This window comes from Delphinapterus leucas, chromosome 13 (assembly GCF_059928025.1).
Source record: "Delphinapterus leucas isolate spDelLeu-1000000601 "Yukka" chromosome 13, BTC_Dleu_Yukka2, whole genome shotgun sequence".
In the NCBI taxonomy this organism is placed as follows: Eukaryota; Metazoa; Chordata; class Mammalia; order Artiodactyla; family Monodontidae; genus Delphinapterus; species Delphinapterus leucas.
In genome coordinates, this window is record NC_143141.1 from 5,171,423 (window position 1) to 5,193,278 (window position 21,856).

The 21,856-nt window shown below is 44.4% G+C and overlaps 1 protein-coding gene across 1 annotated transcript in view; it reads right to left on the minus strand.

The window, feature by feature from the left end:
- Window positions 1-21,856, minus strand: part of SLC9A2 (solute carrier family 9 member A2) — an 87,358-nt gene that overhangs the window by 33,375 nt on the left and 32,127 nt on the right. The window contains exons 2-3 of the mRNA XM_022599222.3: window positions 19,468-19,931; window positions 11,989-12,239 (exon numbers count right to left, since the gene is read on the minus strand). Coding sequence (XP_022454930.2) covers window positions 11,989-12,239; window positions 19,468-19,931 — 715 coding nt within the window. The remainder of the gene's footprint in view (window positions 1-11,988; window positions 12,240-19,467; window positions 19,932-21,856) is intronic.

Here is a 21,856-nt window from a genome sequence, read left to right on the forward strand (position 1 = left end):
CAGTCTCCCTGGAAGAGAGACTGCCCCTTTCCTGGATCATCACCTATAGCTGATAGTATTAACCATCACCATAAGTTTGACTCTCCTTCATTTTTCTAAAAGAATTATGAGACGCTTCTAGAGCTGGGGAATGGTGGAGACTGGAGCCTTACTGGGTCTGGAGCTCGTGGCCAGGAGTGCCTTGGGTAGGAGGTCACGTCATAGCAAATCCCAGTAGCACTGAAGCACGTACAGAGAGGGAAGATTTCTTTCTCCACCAAAGAGAACTCATGAAACTTTCACACCTGAAGCCCACAGCCTCTCGCCCTCATTCTGCACATCAGCGTGATAATATCCACACCAAAATAATAACCAAAATAACTCGTGACGTTTTAGAAAACTCTAGATGAATTTCTTAACCCTAGAGCTCCTTCAAACATAAAACTACTGGCCTTCAGTATTCCCAGTCTGACCTTACTTGTATCAGCTCACGTCATTGAATCGTCTTTCTCCCCGCTTTCCATGTAGGTCTCTCTGTCCTAATCTTCCAATTTAGTTCATATGATCAGGAATAACAACTGGACATCAACCAATATCTTCTTAGCATCTACTCTGGGTCAAGTTCTGGGCTGGGATCTAGGAAGACGGAAGCAAAAAAGAGGCAGCTTCTACACTCAAGTGTTTGTGGTCTAAGAGGAGAAAGAGTCACGGAAAGGTAATTGTAACACAGCATGGCAAGTGCCAGAAACGGAGGAGGGGAAGGATGCTTTGGGAGCACAGGAAAGGAAATCATTGCTTCTGCCACAAAAGAGGGGACATTTGAGCAGAATCTTCATGGGTGAGAGCTCCCCGAGCAGGAAGAAGAGGTAAATGATCCAGAAAAAGAAGAGGACACATTCAGAGCCATGAACAGGTTGGTATATTCAGGGACCTGAAGAATTGACTCTGCTGCGGGGGAGAGAGAGGAGGAGAAGGTTAACAGGTGAGGACACGGAAGTTAGGGGCCAGGTAATGACATGTGACATAACTCTTACGTGTTATGCTTAGGAGTCGATTGTATAGGCTGGTGGGGAAAATGAGAGATTATATCTTCCACCAAGTAATTAATGTTTATCTCCCCAAACCAACTGGAAGCTTCATGGGGGGAAAAGTGTCATAAGTGCTTATCACAGTGCCTGGCACCTCATTAATGTGTTTCGAATCGATGATGACATGGATCCAGGGATGGATTACTCATCGGAACGATGGTGTGTCGTGGACAGATTTGCATTCTAGAAAGAGAACTCTGAAGGACATGTGGAGGACAGATCTGGAGGGGAAAGACCTAGAGCTTGGAGTCAATTTGTTTCCCGCAGTGGTTTTTCGTTTGGTTTTCAAAATCCATTGCAGCACCTGGCCCGTATAACCTCCCAGAAAAGGTCTATGTTTGGACAGGTGTTAGGTTCCATTCCGTGGGACCACGTGGAGGTAAGGTTCATATAGAATTCACTGGGGCCCTCTGCTTTGTTATTATCTTGCCTCACATGGTGGTTTAACATAAATGTAGGGTGATTATCACCAATTTAGAGACAGAGCAGCTAAAGCACTATAATTAGCGGTTTTTACATTCACCGGCAATTGAGGTTTTCTTCATCACTGTAGCACTCTCAATGCAGCATACAAAAAATTCAGGCCAGCTAATACTGTCTCAACGGTCTTCCGGGGGGAAACAGACTTTCTATGCAGATAATATGTCACTGGACTATCTTCTGAACAGAAAATTCCAACTAACACTTTTTTCTATAGTACTCCACGACTCCACCCTGGCAGCCAATGAATCGATGTTCACGTCTATGGATGTTCACTTCCTCTCCACCAGAACCCACACTCTGAGAGAGCAGGGGCTACCCTTCTTCCACAGGTAGCATGGCTCCCTGCATGCAGCGGTACCAAGCGTATGTTCGCCTGTTGCTGGCTGAGTCTACCTTAATGGAGATCCCCAGCCCTTCACTAGGCAGTCGGCATCTGTAGAACCAAAGGGAACGGCATCCATAAAGATGGCGGGCAGTGAAGGCAGATTTCTGGTTGTGAAGATAAAACATACACATACCTTGTCTGTGTTCACTTACATATGGTGTAGCCATGACTCGGTTAATTCCGTTTATAAATACTAGTACTTTTATTTTTTTGAAGAGTGGTCAATTCTCTAATTTCGATTCCCACATTAGACCTGTTCTGTAATCTGAACTGTGAAGAATTAGAACTGAGCTGACAGAAAGAATGTTGCAAAATTCTTTCATGCCTACTCCATGCCTGTGCGTGACCTTAAAAAGTATGGATTCAGTTGCAGGAAAATACAGCCCAAATAACAGTTGCACATTCCCCATAAAGACTTTGCCAAACATAAAAGCATACTCTACTAATCAATGCCAAGCATTAGCAAAGATGAAGAACAATTAAAAAGCTTTCTCTGTATTGATTAAAGCCAGGTCTGTGGTGACTCAGGGTACACTGTATGTTCTCAGAATAAAGTACTCACTCATGTGAGGTAAATTAATTATTCCAGGGCACGAATTTACTATACAATGGACTGCCTCTTCCAGGAAACCTGACAACCAAGAGAAAGTGAGTTTGACATATGAGAAAATTTTTTTAAAATTCTTTTTCAAAGCAATATCCAACCACCAAAACTGAACAACCTTTCTTAAAATATCAAAATGAAATAAATTCAAATAATTATAGATGCTTGATTATTCATGCAGTCTTGCGCATTTCATGGATTTTCCACATCTCGTGTTTTTTTCTACTTTAGATGCTTTCAATTCAACTACTGTTTATAGCTCATTTCCTGCCTCCTAAAGCAAGCATGGTTTTGTGGAAAGAACACATAAGAGATCACAGCTCAGGGTCAAAAGTGTGATGAAACACAAGGCATCAAGGGACCCACGGCATCCACTGACTCTAGTTGGACACTGTTGACAAAGGCATGAGAGGCAGGAAGACTGGACCAAGATCTTGATGATGGAATTAAAGTTTTCCAGCTGGGGCTTCCCTGGTGGCGCAGTGGTTGAGAGTCTGCCTGCCAATGCAGGGGACGCGGGTTTGTGCCCCGGTCCGGGAGGATCCCACGTGCCGCGGAGCGGCTGGGTGGCTGGGCCCGTGAGCCATGGCCGCTGAGCCTGCGCGTCCGGAGCCTGCGCTCCGCAATGGGAGCGGCCACAGTAAAAGGCCCGCGTACCGCAAAAAAAAAAAAAAAAACAGAAAAGGGAATTATTCTCGGAAATTATACCGTATTTACATTTCTGTTTATAATCCTATTTTTCACCTTGGCCTACATATAACTAGAAAATAACTTTAGCCTTATTATAACTTCAGAGTCTGAAAGACGAAAATGCCACTTTAAATTGTAAGCTCTAGACCAAGAGCAATGTAGTGATGACTTGATCATCAAATCAGTTTCTACAGTGTACTTGAAACACAGGCCAGCAGTAATACAATCATTTTCAGAGAAAGACAAAGACCAGTCAAGAAACAGTCAGAAAAGCAAAGTGATGGCAGAATCAAACAGCAAAAACGAATGGTGAGCTCTACGGAGCAAAGCTAACAGAGGTACGATACAAGCCATATATGTAATCTTCAAGTTCCTAATAGTCATGGTTAAAAAATGTAAAAAGATGCTGGTGAAGGCAACTTTCATAATATGTTTACTTAATGCAACAGATCTAATACACTGTCATTTCAACATGCAAGCCATATAAAAAACATTGAGATATTCTACAATCTCTTCCTACTAAATCTTAAAAATCTGATGTCTATTTTACACTTAGAACACACCTCAAGTTAGACTGGCCACACTTTAAGCGCTCTAAAGCCACATGTAGCACATGACCACAAGAGTGGACTACACTCAGGAAAACAAAAAAAGTGGCCATCCACCGGTTTTGTTCCTCCTTCAAAAAACCAAGCCAATACTGGAGTTTACCAGCTGAATCTACTTCATTAAAAGTTTAAACCATCAAAATAAATGAAAATAAGTTCCCGAATCATTTACACTAATCTGGGTAAATACTGTGTGATCTCACGTATCTGGTATCTAAAAAAAGCAAAGTCTCAGAAACAGAGAGTCAACTGGTGGTTGCCAGGGGCTTGCAGGGGTTGTACGGGAAACAGGTAACAGTGGTCACAGGCTACAAACTTCCAATTATAAGATGAATAAGTTCTGGGTTCTAAGGGGCAGCATGGTGACTGGAAAATCCTGGATGTGATGGTACATTCGATAGTACAGGCAGTTAACAATACTGTATTGTGTACTTGAAAGTTCTCACCACACACACACAAAGAAGGGTAGCTACGTGAGGTGATGAACGTGTCAGCTAACTTTATGGCGGTGATCCTTTTGCAATATACATATATTATCTAATCATCACGTTTTTACACCTTAAACTTACACAATGATGTGTGTCAATCACATCTCAATAAAGCTAGGGGAAAAAAAAGGGTTATAATTTCAAATTCCTTCCTGACTTTTCTAGTTTTGCCCTGCAGGTGAGGCAAAATTATACAAAAGAAAACAAAAGATTAGGTGAGTCACCATTAAAAATATAATACAGTTTTGTTTGTTTCTTTTTCACTTTTTTCCTGAATGTGTCCGGAAAATTAAGGGAGATACGATTTGTCTTTTTTCTATTGTTTAACTAATTTCCTGCCTCAGTTTACTATCTTCCTCCCTTACCCACTGCCCCCGTGCCATTTAGTGTTTGAGGTGGTCATATAAGGGTTTTTAAAAATATTTTATTTTGGCAGTTTTGAAATACATACTGTTCTTCCACTTTTATAGGTTTGTTATTTTACAGTTTGATTTAACTTAAATAGAACTGAATTGCTCACTGTAAAAACTCATTCTTTTTGTTTTTGTTGTTTTGCTGCACCACACAGCATGCAGGGTGCAGGATCTTAGTTCCCCGACCAGGAATCGAACCTGGGCCCCCTGCAGTGGAAGCGCAGAGTCTTAACCACCAGATCACCAGGGAAGTCCCCATATAAGATTTTAAAGAGGTCAGTTCTGACCAGTGAGAGCTATCGGTGAAGGCATACAGCATCATCAAAAACAAAGCTTTTATTTGCCAAGACAATATAAGGTACAAAGAGACGGTGAACAGAGCACGAGACCCAGAGCCATAGATGGAAGCCTGCGTTATGGTCCCCTCTCTCCTTTCCCTCCAAACTCTACCTCCCTGCTGTTCTACGTGATGTGCAGGCATGCACAGCCACCCCCCAGCACCTGGACTTAGCCCTGGTCTAAAGCATCGTCTCTACCTGTCCTGCTCCAAGAGCCCCAGCTGGCCTGCAGTGAAGCCAACAGCTACTCTGCATGCAGGCTGCAGGATTAAGCCAATTCTTATGCAACTGACTCAGTCTTTAATAGCCATTTCTTCTAAAAGAAAATTTTTTTTTGTTTCAGGGGAAGATGTGGGCGTTAGGTTAGGGGTGAATTTGAAGTTTAAAGCTCCAACTAGAAATAAGATGATGTGGCCTGCTCCCTCTCTGTTTTTTCAGGCTTTAAGACTAATTCGATTTACATGGAGGCCAGGCCAGACTAGGTGATGACTGATGACTTGTGTGCAGACTAGCATTTATCCAGGTTGTGTTATCCAGATTGCTTTGTTAAAGCTCCAGGTCACCTTCTTACACAGAGAAAAACACCCAGTAAACATGAGAAAAGGCTAGGGAAAATTAATAAAAGACACCTGTCTTACGCTCAAAATAAACAAATGATCAAACATGATGCTTTGGATCATGTTTTATGAATGTCTTGAAATGTCACGTGCTCTTTTCTTCCCCCCCCCACCCCGTATTTTGAGAAGACCAGTAAACATGAACTAGTCATCGTGGCCTGTAGGGCTCTGGTTTCGTACGACTGTATCTTGAAGAGATGATCTTCTAACTGCTACACCTGGTGGGCAAACCAGGAGCAACCAGAAGAAGCAGCTACAAGATGGCCAGCAAAAGCATGCTTTCTTATTGTTCTCAAAGTTTTCAACAGATGACAATCACCAATTCCTACACAGGAAGACAGGAAAGAAAGGGAACATGATCCTCACAGCCTCAGCAGTGACCGCTTCCGAAGAGCGAGCGCAGCCCTGCTCCTTTATCCCTGAGCCTGGCATTCTGGAAATTCCTGTGAAAGTCTCATTTTAAAAATGTCATTGAAAGGTGCTTGTTTTTATTTTTTTTACGTCTTTATTGGAGTATAATTGCTTTACAATGGTGTGTTACTTTCTGCTTTATAACAAAGTGAATCAGTTATACATATACATATGTTCCTGTATCTCTTCCCTCTGGCGTCTCCCTCCCTCCCACCCTCCCTATCCCACCCCTCTAGGTTGTCACAAAGCAACGAGCTGATCTCCCTGTGCTATGCGGCTGCTTCCCACTAGCTATCTACCTTACGTTTGGTAGTGTGTATATGTCCATGCCACTCTCTCACTTTGTCACAGCTTACGCTCCCCCTCCCTGTGTCCTCAAGTCCATTCTCTAGTAGGTCTGTGTCTTTATTCCTGTTTTACCCCTAGGTTCTTCATGACATTTTTTTTTTAAATTCCATATATATGTGTTAGCATACAGTATTTGTCTTTCTCTTTCTGACTTACTTCACTCTGTATGACAGACTCTAGGTCTATCCACCTCATTATAAATAGCTCAATTTCGTTTCTTTTTATGGCTGAGTAATATTCCATTATAGACATTTCTCCGAAGAAGATATACAGACTGCCAACAAACACATGAAAGAATGCTCAACATCATTAATCATTAGAGAAATGCAAATCAAAACTACAATGAGATATCATCTCACACCAGTCAGAATGACCATCATCAAAAAATCTACAAACAATAAATGCCGGAGAGGGTGTGGAGAAAAGGGAACACTCTTGCACTGCTGGGAATGTGAATTGGTACAGCCACTATGGAGAACAGTATGGAGGTTCCTTAAAAAACTACAAATAGAACTACCATATGACCCAGCAATCCCACTACCGGGCATATACCCTGAGAAAACCATAATTCAAAGAGTCACGTACCAAAATATTCACTGCAGCTCTATTTACAATAGCCTGGTGCTTGTTTTTATTGTTAGAGTAGATACTGGGACATATCCTGGACGGGCCTGTTAACTGGAGACCCAGGGCCCAGGCCTCATCCTACAGCCATGGTTTTTGCCCACCAGGGCCTCACTTTGCTCATTCATAAGATGGAACTGGTAATTACCATTTCCTACTTTCTTTGCAATAATGCTGCTAGAATAATTGAAACAGCAAATCGAAAATATTTTAAGTGCCCTCTAGAGAAGAAACACTAAGGAATTATCAACCCATGAAAACAAAACTAAAGAATATTGGGTGCCTGCTGTCCTATCAGAAGGAGGACGTGGCCATTTTTTTTTAATTTGTAGAGCACAGCAAAGAGATATCAGTATTTCCCGGCAGGCTGCCGGCTGCTGTGGGGACCAAGCATCTCCCTCTTCAGGACGGTGGGTTTTCGGCATCCCATGCTTGGATCCCAGGACAATGTACAAGGTGAGGACCAGAAAGGTGCCTGATGCCCACAAGGGGGAACAGAGTCCCAGCTCAGTTCATGTCGGTGTGGATCTGAACTTAGGAATCCCTTAGGCGTCTGTTAGTGTCCTTGGGTAAGGGGGATGATGGGAATCATTTTTGTTTTATCCCTGCGCAGTTTTCTGAACATAAAGTTCAAAACACATGAGCCAAGAAACAAATTTCTAAAATCAATGTTATGAGTCCCCTCTCCAACCCCAACTATAGAGCTGTGATACATGAGGGGTCTTGTTTAAGAGACTAGAAACTTTCCCTTAACTTTAGCTCTAGAGCTGTGGAAATGCACTCTGACGCACGCACACGCACACACACACATGCACACGTACACACTTTCCCTACTACAACAACTTATCCCAGTATAGAAATGAGCAGAAAGATTTTAGAAAAGTAGAAAACAGGAACTTTCATCTACCCCCTAGTGTTTGAAGCTAAAACTCTCCTGAACACACAGGAACACGTGGACACAAATAATTCCTTAACGTTAAATAAAGAATTGAACTAGTAGGAGAGGCCACAAAGGGGAAAGAAAACCTAAGACTGTCCAGAAGCCAGCTCTCCAAACAGCTTCTAAGACAAAGAACGAGAAGACAGATGGAACTCCACCTCCTATTAATTTACTTGTTGTCAGTGAAGACCATATCAGATCACAAGTTCATGACAAAAAACCAACAGCAGTGACAGTAGGCTTTGTGGATGCCAGGATACACTGCTTCCAACATCTTTCCAAAGAAATCAAAATGCTGGAATCCTGCCCAGTGCTTTCCTACCTACAACTAACACAACACTGTAAAGCAACTATACTCCAATAAAATTTTTTTTAATCTACATAGAGTAAAATTCACTTTTCTTTGGTATAGAGTTCTGTGAAGTGAGGTAAATGCATACAGTTGTAGAGCCTTCACTACAATCAAGATATAGAACAGTTTTATCACGCCCACAAATTCTCTCATTCTGCCCCCTCCTAGTCAACCCTTCTCTTCGTGTCCATCCTCTGGAAATCACTTATCTGTTTTGTCTCTATAGTTCTGCCATTCTCAAAATATCTTATAACTGGAATCACACTGAATTTATCCTTTGGAATCTGAGTTCTCTCACTTAGCAATATATATCTGAGATTTATCCATGTTGTTGCATATGTCAATAGTTCATTACTTTTTATTGCTGAGTGGGATTCCATTGTACACATGTACCCTAATTAATTTATTCATTCACCAGATGAAAGACATCTGAGTTGTTTCTAGGTTTCGGTGATTATGAATAAAGCTGCTGTAAACATTCACACACACACACACACACACAAAAAGACACTGCATTTTGAACCCAGACCCATCTTCTGCTCTACAGAAAGATGTTTCTTCTTCATCAGACTTTTGTATCAACGACCTGCTCATTACATGGCCTCATTCTAGGACAGGCTGCCCAAGAGTCCACCCAGGACAAAGTTGAAGCACAGGGGCATCGGAAAGGCATTAAGAAGAGGAAGGAAGAAGGCGAGAGGGATGGAGAAGTGGGAGAGAGGGGAGGACAAACCCTGGGAGGACCAGGTTTCATGCTCCACACTCTTACAAATTCAGAGAGAGGTGCTGCAACCCTTCTCTCAGCTCCCCAGCTGTCTGACCCCTCTGCCAACTTCCCTTTCCCTGTGGCTCCCATTTCTCTTAAACAAAAAGGGGCTCTTCTGTCCGCCTGCCGATGCAGGGGACGTGGGTTCGTGCCCCGGTCCGGGAAGATCCCACATGCCGCGGAGTGGCTGGGCCCGTGAGCCATGGCTGCTGAGCCTGCGCGTCCGGAGCCTGTGCTCCGCAATGGAGCCTCTGCTCCACAGCAGTGAGAGGCCCGCATACCGCAAAAACAAACAAACAAACAAAAAGGGACTCTTCTGAGCATGCTCAGAAGTCACGTGCTGTCACTCCCATTAACCTTAACACCTGCTTTTAAATGGTAAAAGAAGGTGCCATCAGCATGAAGTACGATAGGAACTTCTACACTCGGTACAAGTTAAATGCGGAAAAAATGACGAGTTCTATAAAAGAGGTGTCCGTGGATGTGCAATGTTAATTACATCACGACACCGATGCCCTGGACCGACATCCTCCAGCAAGGACAGTGAATACAGCGTGGAAGTGCACACAGTGCACTTTCCAAAGGGCGGACATGCACATCTGTGATGTACCCCATACAGAGACAACACACACGGTCAGGTTTTGAAGACCACACTAATCACCCCACCTTAGGAAACAAGGGTGTGACTTCTGAGAACAGACGCACTTTGACGTAAATCTGTCCCTTCGTTCGCTCTCACAGCATTAACAGGGGTACATGGTAAAATGCAAAAGTGTTTAAATCTCCTGGGATATTTCATGTAATTATTAACATAATTTTAGTGCACTCACCGTGTGCTATGACAATATTCATGTCAATGCAATCAGGGACTTTTCTGTGCACCAAGTTGTATGGTAAATGTTCACGTTGAAGTTGTGGACAAAAGTGAGGTTTTTCATCTGCCAACAAACCACAGTAGAGAACTACCCGTGCAGTTTCCCAGGAATACGTGGCCCCATTTGTCCCTGACGTCCTAATTCCCAGAGCAAGGAAAGCCCTGATCCCGTCTTTGCAGGAGGCTGGGGACGTGAGGCATCACAAGCTCTGTGGACTCTGGGCACCCCCAGACATTTCTAAGCAGAGACACCCCAGCACGCCAACCCCATCCAACACTTCACCTGTCCTCCCCACACTCTGGACAAGCATATTTAGATAACTCTGTGAGGGTTCTAGAACTTTTACATATGCACTTGGTTGAAATATATTCAAGGTTCTTACACCAACCATTGCTACAATACTGCTGGGAAACTAGACACAAAGTCCCTGTCCTGTAATCTTTGCAGAGACCTTGTCACCAGCTGATCGGGCACTTTCAATGACACCAGTCAAAGAACAGTGAGGAAACTGGAGGTCATACAAAAATGATATGAAGAGCCACCAGGAAGGCACTGCACATTTCATTACTGGGTCAGGCTGGATTACTACAGTGCTTTATTTAGGTTCCCTGGGATACAGAAAACCACACAACCTTCTAACGCATGGCTTTCACTACAGCGGTTCCACTCTCCTCGTGGAGGGAGACAAACCTCTTCTGTCTCTGGTATGAAAGTGGTGGTGCGGGGCAAAAGCAAAGCAATCCTTAATCAAAGCGCCACCTAAATCAGGGTGCAAGAGAAAACTTCAGGAAGAACTAGAGCTACATTTACAACACAAAACTCTAAATGGCGTAGCAGGCCCCAGCAGGAGAGCTTAACATGTATTAAGCTGTAAATAAATATTTGTCAGAATTAAAACTTTTTTTTTTTTTTTGGCCACAAGGCTTGAGGGATCTTAGTTCCCTGACCAGGGATCGAACCCAGGCCCCCAGCAGTGGAAGTGTGGAGTCCTAGCCACCGGACTGCCAGGGAATTCCCCAAAATTAAAACTTTGAAAGGCATTCCATTAGTAAGCATTTCTCACTGGCCCTATACAAGGTGTGACCATAATATGACAGGCTTATTCTTGGAAGCTGTAGAAACATCCACACCCAACAAGTACCCTCCTTCAAAGTGACCCTCCAACGGCTAAAACTAGATCCAAACGCTACCGGCCACTTGTAGAACATTTTGAGAACATCCTTCCAAATCAGTTAGTGAATGATACACAACTGTGTCGTTAATAAATAATTTCTTGCTTTATCCACTTCTTGCTTTATAACCATACCTCTTTCTTTAAGAAGCTAAACTCAAAGTACACGACGGCGTGCCTTATTCACTGAATTTTGCTTTTTTTTTTGCTTTGAATGATGTAAAGCTATGATCTCAAATCAAATCTATTATACAGAGTGAAGGTTCTCTACTACTAACATTGTTCAAAGGAATTGACATAAGCAATTCCAGAATTCCAGATGAAGTTTGGGGGATACAGCCTGGGTGGAGTTAGTGGACCTGAGCAACACTGAATGGGCATCAAACTCTGAAAATTCTTGGTGCCTGACCATCCACCCCAACACTTTATTGTCTTATTTCATGAGATCCAAGAGGTCACTTTTAAGGCTTCCATTTTAGCACCAGATCACTTGCCTACACTTTTTTTTTTGCCGCATGCGGGATCTTAGTTCCCGGGCCAGGAATCGAACCCGGGCCCCCTGCAGTGGAAGCGTGGAGTCTCAACCACTGGACGGCCAGGGAAGTTCCGCTTTGGGATACATCTGGCTGATCCATACTTTCATTTCTTTGAAACAAAGAGTAACAAAAATCTACTTTTAATTTTTCTTAAAAGAATTCAAGAACATCTACTCTTTTACATAACATATTCAACTTTCACATCGCAGCTTAGAATACATGAATTCCACAAAATGCCACCAAGTGCTTTTAACAGGGAGTTCAATACTTACGCCATGATGCCCGACAGGTGGAACATCTCGGCTGTGATGTAGGACAGGTAGCTGTACAGGAAGACGAAGAGCGGTTCGATCACGCGGATGTTGTGTGTGAAGCGAGTGGTAAATGCTGCAATGAAGCCCAGGAAGACGCCGATCAGCACGCCGCCAATCCCCACGACAAAGAAGTTGGCGATTCCGGCAAACACGTCGATGGTCTCGATGGTCTTCATCTGACAGAAAGACTTGAACAGGTTGTACAAGACCTGTGGGAGAGGCAGAGGGCACGTCAGGACCCCCCAACTTCCCCGACATCCTCACGGCCCCAGAAATCTTCCTGCCTCCTAACAAGGGCGTGTCTTCCGTGACCCAAAGTGGACGATCAGTGGAAGTGACTGGGCATCTCTCTTTTTTTTTTTTTTTTTTTGCGGTACGCGGGCCTCTTACTGCTGTGGCCTCTCCCATTGCAGAGCACAGGCTCAGCGGCCATGGCTCACGGGCCCAGCCGCTCCGCGGCATGTGGGATCTTCCCGGACCGGGGCACGAACCCACGTCCCCTGCATCGGCAGGCGGACTCAACCACTGCGCCACCAGGGAAGCCCGTCTTTATCTCACATTTTAACAGTGCATTTATTAAATGCAAACAATTTATTAAATGCAAACAATTAAATGCAAACAAAAAGCATTGATGAAAGCATTGATGAAAGCGTGTCATCAAGAAAACTATTTCTAGACGTGAGAGAGAGGAAACTTCAAAGTTATTTACGTGACCTACTGCTAAAACATCACTTTTTGGATCCTAAAGGATTATTTTAAATGGCTTGGTTGCCCTTCAACATACCCTGCTTGCGTTGCCAATGCTTGGGAAGGAGTATGTCACAGAGAAAGCTTGTCAGTGCTGGCTGTGAATTTAGGGACACTTCAAGGCCCCTGCTGTGGGGTTGCACCATGGAAGGGACCCACTCATCCATACAGGTCCCCTCCCTGAAGACATCCTCCTCCCAGGTCACTGAGGTCCTTGCCCCGCCCACACATGCACCTCTGGTGAAACACAAGACCCCATGGGGTTTTCTTCAAGCCAAGAGACAGCAACCAGTGTGTGTGTGTGTGTGTGTGTGTGTGTGTGTGTATCGACTGTAACTTCATGCACATGTGCCCTTCTAAAGTGACGAGATTACACTGTTGCTTGGTTTCTGAAAAATTTACACAGTCTTTTACATAGTTTAATTAAGTCTTCAAAAATGTCAGGCATTCACATCTGCCAGGCAGGATGCTTTCAGACATGTTTCCAAGGACCACTGAGCAAATGGCATGGGAAGTGATGCCTTCCTCCAGAGTAATTTTTTCATGAAGGCAGCAAGTGAAATACAGTCAGGCACATGCCCTGCTTCTTGTGCTATTTGCAGAGGGAATCTCCAGGGAAGCCGGCTAATGGGACACTGGGATGAACACCTTTGGAGTACAGGCCGTGCTACACCCTCCTTGGGATTCTGAGAAACTCAAAATTAAACCCATCCGTCCACGGGCACACAAAACGTCAGAGGCGATACCAGGATCCAGGTCTCCTACCTCTGGGTCAGTTCTTCAATTTTAACCATGAGAATGAATCAGACACTCTGCTAACCAGAGTGTGTCCTGGCAAAAAGCCATTTCACCCTTTTCTACTTCACTAACGGTCCTCTATAGCCTACACATTACAGGTTTTGGGGAACTTTTTCCTCTTTTCTACTGGATCATAAACTCCTTGTAATTAAGGATCTCGCCTTATTATGATTTACTTCTTCCATGTTGCCTAGTAGATGACAATAAATGTCTGTTGGTTTTGACAAAAAACAAAAAAAAACAGTGGATTATTACTTAGAAAGCAGTGGGCTTTTCCCTTCTCTTGATTGTTGGTGTAACAGTTGAGAGCATTTGGTATTGGACCTCCAAGAAATGACTTGAGTTTAAGAGAAGAAAAAAAGCAACTCACAAGCCTGAGGACTTAAATATCCTGAAGGGTCATCATTTGCCAGAAAAGAACTGGCTTCAAGTCGTGCTGCTTCCTCGCATCCAGAGACTGCTGCACACGTCAGATTTCATCCACATCAACACGCCATGATCACTTCCTGAGAGCGGATCAGACATGTTCTATATTTACCCCTTGCCTCTAAAGAGCCCAGGCCAAAAGGTGACGGTCACCCGTCACCTGCTGCCCAGGGAGGGGGACAGGTTTTCCAGCCTCCAGCCCTGCACAGATAGCCTCCCCAGGCCACTCGGGCTCTGGGTTCCGACCCCCGGTTTCCACTTGCCTGCCTCCCGCCCGCACCAGTTGAGTGCCCCCTGCAGCTACTACAAGACTCACTTTCCTTTATTCCATTCCTCACTCCCAAGTTGAAAACCGTTGGCTGCCTGACTTAGGGAAGAAGACTCAGTACACCTGATGCATTTTTTTTAATGCTTTGTGACACCCTGCGGTCTAGAACAGGCTCTCACCACGGCTCTACAAAGCACACCGTATGTATTCAGCCCTGCCCTGGGCTTCTCTGGATAGAAACCCAGCCCCTAAACCGAGGGAAACTCTATCTGTCTTCCATGGCGCCGCTCAAGTCGCTGTTCCTCTCCGGCCTTCCTGGATTCCTACGGCGCCTGCGAGTTGTCCTTCCCTCTGCCCCTCCTGCAACACAAATGATGCCCCAAAGCATCCGGCATTTGGGGACGTGCCATCCTGTGTCGCTGGTGTTGCCTCTTGAATGCCAACCTCATTTCCTCCGAGGAATTAGAAATTCCCTGTGCACAGAACCCACGTCTTCTCCTCTTTCTGTCTCAGCTCCCCTCCTTACCCCATCTAGACACTGATGAAGCCTCCAAAGGAAGCTCAGGTACTCATTCCAAAGGAACAACGGGAATACACCGGAATCTTTTCCAAGCTGTTTTCCAGGCAGCCCCAGCCATGGCATCTCTCAAACGCACATTCTGTGTTTAATATCCCTTTAGGTTTTGCAAAGAGTAAAGCTGAGTCACAGGCTCTTCACTTTCAGGGCATTGTCAGAAGCTCCAGTTTCATCATTCCACTTCCTCGGATGCTGGGGCCACCTTACGAGAAACTAGCTTAGGTAGAGACGTTACCTAGACAACCAGAAAGCTTTCCATAACCTCCCACCCGTTGTACACTGAACCTGATACCTAGGGATGGGCACAAGATAAAATTCTTTTAGTTACAACCAGCCATAACCCCACAGTTAGTTCATGCCAGTTACGTCCTTTAATTTTACCACAAGGGAATCTATATAGAAAGGTGCTTTTGAAGTTATAATTTATATGTAGTATATGTATTATGTATGTGGCTACAATTATGTCTCTAGTTGGTCTGTGCAAAGTTGACCTCAACTTGACAACTGTATCTTTAGAAAACCGAAAAGCCAGGGGTGCCTGTTTGCTGGATTCCATCAATATAACAGGCTAATGTGACAGCTGAGTACTTTCAAGTGTTTCTATTCATTATTATTTTTTTAAAAAATACTTGTGTATATTAAAATTAGATATGATCTGTTTTGAACTTTGATTTAAAATGTGCAACAGTGCAGTGAAATCATGTACTGCAAGGATGCAAACAATACAGGGTTTTTGTTCAGCATAGCTCTGTTCCAGAAAAAGTTTTCAGGTCACTTTTCCTGATACGAAACACAAAGGATAATCATTTTTGCATAAGTAATTTTAAATCTGTTCTGCTATTTGCAAAAGCCAAATTAAGTACCAAGTGGTCACTCTTTACTCTCCAGCTTCCTGAGTTAAATTCCACCGGACGGCACATAACGCCTGGGCCATTGGTGTGTATCCCTAGCTTCTGATTTAAGAGCCAGCTCTCCTTAACCAACTCTAGTTAGGGTAGACTGAGGAAACTCTTTAAGTGTTCTTGGAAAATGTGTCAGAATATTCAGTGGTTGCCTTCACACCTTCTAGAAATTACCATGTAAGCCTAACTCATTCGATCATGGGCCACAGTGGAAACAGCAGTACTTCTCAGATAGCTGAGAACCTGAACAATCTTTACCCAACAGGGGAAAGTTTGAAAGGTTTTCTTAAAATATTTCCTATAAGGGAAAGCACAAAAATCCTATTTAAAAATCTCAGCTTTTTCTTTTTTGACTGTCATTTCTCCAGTTAATTCCAATCTATGATAGCCCCAGACCACAGAACAAAGAGTTTGACTTCAATTTATATTATATATTATCAATTTCCCTTTGCTTTGAGACATTTTTATGGCAGATTTTCTCCCTTTCAAATCTTCTAAGCTCACTATTGAACTTCCCAGTTAATTGCCTGACCTACAATTCTGCTCATCCTCCAGCCTATGTTTTTTGTTTGTTTGTTTTTTTGCGGTACACGGGCCTCTCACTGTTGTGGCCTCTCCCGTTGCGGAGCACAGGCTCCAGACGCGCAGTCTCAGCGGCCATGGCTCACGGGCCCAGCCGCTCCGCGGCATGTGGGATCTTCCCGGACCGGGGCACGAACCCGTGTCCCCTGCATCGGCAGGCGGACTCCCAACCACTGCGCCACCAGGGAAGCCCCAGCCTATGTTTTTAACCTGACTTCTCTCTGTTTAATCTCTACCCTTCTAGTTGCAGCATTTAGTGACTCAGCCTTCTCCATGTATGCAGCAGGGTCTATGTTTTTCATACCTTTCCCTAACCCATGAGTTCCTTAAACCCTCCTAGAGATAAGACTAGATGAACGAATCAAAGAATCTTCTATAAAACATCTCTACCTCTATTCTTTGAGAACACCTGACTAGGAGACAAAAATTATAATTTTTTATACCATTTTCTAATTGTTCCTAACACCTGGGCAATTCAGCCCACTATTCAGCCAGTCTGGTGAAGGAAATACCTGGTGGGTTATTCTTCAGTGGTAGGTGGGCAAACCCCCCCAAGCATGCCCTGATATCTGTGGGAGGTGGCTTTAAGGGTCCGCATGGCTTTTGGCCCAGGGTAAAGAACCTACCAACGAAGCCTCTTTCATTTGAAACCACTAGAGTCCTTCTGACTCACAGGCTTTGGCCTGGAAACAAGGGCTCCACATCTAAAGAGCAGCCATGCCCTTTCTCCGTCCTTGGCCCATTTCCTGCCGTGGGATGGCTGGCCCTCAACCTGGCTCACTGCCCTCTCTGGGTCAGCCCTCCATCTCAACCGTAAAACCACACCTGATGGCTTCGAGCCTCTGGACAGAAAGCACAGGATGTGCCTCTGGAAGGCACGCTTTAAAGGGTAGTTTAGCCAGATCGTTTGCTGAGATCTGATTCTTGACACGCTCAAAGAATGGACCACCGAGGCGACTGAATGAGAAATCTCAGAAGAGAAGGGAAAGCAGTGCAAAGACACAGCAGGTCCTTCTGAAACTGACCTGATGTTGCTACCTTGCCCTAGGAGGAATGCAGCAGGATGCTATTATTTCTTTGTAATGTTTCCTATACCCTAAATAGACCCAAGATTCCCACATTGAAATTCCCACAGTCTCCCTAGAACCAAGGTAAAAATGTATATATCAAACATTAGTCACAATGGAAAACTTCATGCCTCCGGAAAAGAGAATGAGTTATAAAACATCTTCATTGTTATGGCAGTTTCCCAGTTAAAATTTAATACTGGTGAGTTAATGACTAAGTACCGTTAATGAATAATGGAATAAATGAAGTGGATTTTGTTACTTGAGTGAGGTAACTGCACTGCCTCAAAATAGCTCTTAGCTATACTAAAAAATGGCATTTCCTTATCAGTAAATTATTTTTATGTAATAATATCCACATGGAGTTAACGAACATCCTTAAAGGTGATATTTTATTCAGGTCAGGGGTCCGAATACAGGCTAACAGAGAATAACGTTGGTTTCTATGTTAACTTGTTTTTTGTGTGTCACATTATTGTAACGTTTAACTGAATTATTAAAAGGATATTCTAAGCTTGTTTCTGAAGCTGATCACAGTAATCTATCTTTGGATGAGGGTGAGATGCCCCATGACCTACACACAGGACATTACACATACTGGAAAAGACATCATTTAAAGAACCCTCTCGGGGACTTGCCCTGGTGGTCCAGTGGTTAAGAATCCACCTTCCAGTGCAGGGGATGTACGTTCGATCCCTGGTGGGGGAATTAAGATCCCACGTGCTGTGGGGCAACTAAGCCCGCGCGCCACAACTACTGAGCCCGCACGCTCTGAAGCCTGCGAGCCACAACAGAGAGAAGCCCGCAGGCTGCAACGAAGATCCTGCGTGCTGCAACTAAGACACGGCACAGCCAAATAAATAAATTTTTCAAAAATGAAAATTAAAAAAAGTGACAAATTACAAAAAGAATCCTCTCTCCAACTTCGAAGGAAGGTCCCTCATCAGGCATTCTTTAAGTAACACATACACACTAAAACTGAAGCGAATTGACTCTTTTTTTTCTTGAAATCTATGTTAACTTTGAAATGAATCAGGAATACCATTTTAATAATAGGAACTAACTAACAGAGGGGATAATATAAATTACTTAAGTTACTTAAATACACTTTACTTCACATTTCCTTCAATTTTCTTATTTGCAAAATGGGAAGAATACCTATTTCATAGGCTGTTATGAAACTCCAAGCACAAGGTATGCATTCGCTACCATTCCTATCACCATCACTACTACAGAATCCTGGCTAACCTAAAACAGCATCACCAGTGCCCGCCGACTGGTTAACCAGCCCAAGGTCACCTGAGTGTCCTTGGCTGGTGGAGAAGGTCTGGACAGCCATGTGGGTGCGGGGAGAGGCTTCTCCCCTGAGCTCAGGAAGCAGTTCAATGCTCCTAATGTTAAGCTCATGACAGCCTCTGACTCTAATTATGTGGCAATTAGTGAGAATTAAAAATAATTTGCATTTTCTGAATAAATACCCATTTATGGGGAAATGGTGAGGACCCAGAGTCTGCTGGCTGAGCAAGAAGAGGAAGTGAGTTGTGTGACGAAAAATCTGCCTCCGATCTGGAAATAAAAAATACACCCTCCCCAGAGGGAGAACAGCACTCAGTGGGCGTGATCCTTTCACCTGTACTATACACGCCACATCCTGAGGGTGGCACTTCTCAAAAAGAACGCTGGGACCTTGAGTCCTTTGAATTCACATCAAAAACCATCACTGCTGAAGCTGTCACAGTGAGAAACCTCCAGGGATACACAGGTCACAGTCACTGTGATGCTTCTCTGGCAGCAGCAAAGTCGTACAAGCAGGGACCAGCCACGTAGCCAGCAGGATCCAGGCAAAATGAAGTGAGGGGCCCTTTGTAGAATCACAGATAAATAACAAATAATAAATTTACTGAGAATTTTAAGACAGCGAGAACAGAGCCTTGAACCAAGTGAGGGGCCTTTCCCAGCGCACGGCTGGGGACCGCTCAGCTGCCTGATCTGCAGACAGGGTCTCCCCTCGGCGGCCGGTGGGAGGCGGCCCCGGCCCGGTGGAGTGATGTCGTGTGAACCGTCACTCACCACTGTCACGGCGTCGTTCAGCAGGGACTCCCCAAAGACCAGGATGTAGAGCTGCTCATTGACGTGGATATTCTCGAAGACAGCGAGCACGGCCACGGGGTCCACAGCCGAGATTAAGCTGCCAAAGAGCAGATTCTGGAGCAAAGTGATGTCACTCAGGCCGAAGGCTTCGATCTGGCAGATCCCAAACAGAGACACCCCGATGCCAATGGAATTCCAAAGCGTCCCAACCACGGCGTACCAGAAGATGGTGCCAAGGTTCTCGAAGAACGGGCGGGTGGGCATGAAATAGCCCGCGTCCAGCACAATGGGGGGGAGGAGGTACAGGAAAAACACATCCGTCTTCATGGCCGGGGGGGATTTTTCATCCACTCCGAAAATAATCCCACCCAGCAGAAGTCCAACCATGATGAGAAGGCAGCTCTCAGGCACTATGGTGGGTAATTTGTGATACAGATGGAAGCCTGTGAAAGAAAAAATAAATAAAGACGAAATTTGGGTTACGTGAGAATTATGGAAAAGGCAAACTGGTTCTCTCTGACAGAACCAATAGGTCCTGTTTCAAAATCTCCCAAGGTCAACGTAATTGACTATACACGGGCTTTAGATATTACGATGCAAAAGTCAGATGATCCCCTTAAAACTATTCACAAAGCACATTCAGGTACACATTTCAATTTAAATCAGAAGTGGAATACTATAGGAACACAATACCTAAACAGCACAGCTTTCATCTAAATGCCTATTTTCTTAAAGAAGACAACGCAATTTTACATTTGAAGCAATATTGTGATTCCCAACACATTTTCAGATGTCACAAACCATTTCATCCTCATAAAAACCCTAAGGAGTAAGGCAAGGAGGCATTTTCACCCCTTTTTTTATTTAAGTGGAAACTGAGGCTCAAAAAGATACGGGGTCGTGCCAAGGTGGCCAGATCACAGGCCAGGTTTTGGATCACCGCTGTCTCCTCTGGTATTGAGAAGAGTTTGTAACTTCCTGAATATCAATATTTCTAATTTCAGATTCCTTCATTTGGAATGCTGAATACGTTTAATTTTCAGATGTCTGCTCCTTCGGAGACAACAAAATCAACATCAAAGGTCCATCAGATGACTACCGAAAAGTGAGGCATATAAACACGCCATGATCTCCAATGTCATAGAGTTTCTAATCAAGGCAGGAACAGATGTGTTTACGACTTACTCTAGTATAAGGCATCATATGGTAAAGCCCCAGTCAATCACTAAGGGAACAGAGAAGAGGAAATCTGCTGAGAATGGCATGGATGAGGCAGCATCTTGCATTAATCACATAGAGAAGGCAGGAAGAGTCTCCTAAGAAGTGAAGGAATGGAAGAAAACACCTTTTCCTAATTCATGGTGGAGCCCAGTGTGGCTTTAATGCAGACACCATGTTAGGGGGCGGCCCGTAGCAGGGAAACGGGAGGGAAATGCGGGTGGTACCAGCATGTGGGCAACACAGGAAGCAACTTCACACACGGAGGTCACTTGGCAGGGCTTACGTGAGGCCAGCCCTTATTGGCAAGGCAACAGCGGGCCATCCTGAAGGCATTTCATACCTTTTAGAATTAAAGCAGCAAATGGAAATTATCTGAATTATAGGAAGACGGTATTAAAATGACAGAGTAAGTCCTTAGAAACTTACAATCAGCAGGTTTAAAAAGTAAACCCTTAGAAGCCTACAAACCATACTGAAGTCATAGCATGAAATATGTGTGGCCCCCCCCAAAATGTAACCATAATTTGAAGAAATTTTAAATTTCTTTAAGAATTAATTTCTAAGTAATAAAGGGAACATCTTTATATTGGGTATTCAACTCATCCCTCCAGCTTGGATTATTTTCTTACTCATGTTACAGCAGACTCCAATCGTCATTGGGGAATAAATGCATTCAGCTGATGTAGCCACGCCGGACCCCTGACCCTCTGGCCTGTTGACCTCTCTGTGTTAAACAAAGAAGTTAAAAAAATACGTCCACAGGGCTTCCCTGGTGGCGCAGTGGTTGAGAGTCCGCCTGCCGATGCAGGGGACACGGGTTTGTGCTCCGGTCCGGGAAGATCCCACATGCCGCGGAGCGGCTGGGCCCGTGAGCCATGGCCACTGAGCCTGTGCGTCCGGAGCCTGTGCTTCGCAACGAGAGAGGCCACAACAGTGAGAGGCCCGCGTACCGCAAAAAAAAAATATGTCCACTGAAAACCACATCTTTGCAACCCCTCCACACGCTGACTCCTGCTTCTATACCAACTTACCCTGTAAGATAAGGATGTCCTGGTACAGCCTCCCTGGCCCCCTGGGGTCCAGTGCAATCTGCTCCTTGGTGGAATGGGGAGCACAAAGGGCCAATCTGAGGGTGCCCTGTGTGCCC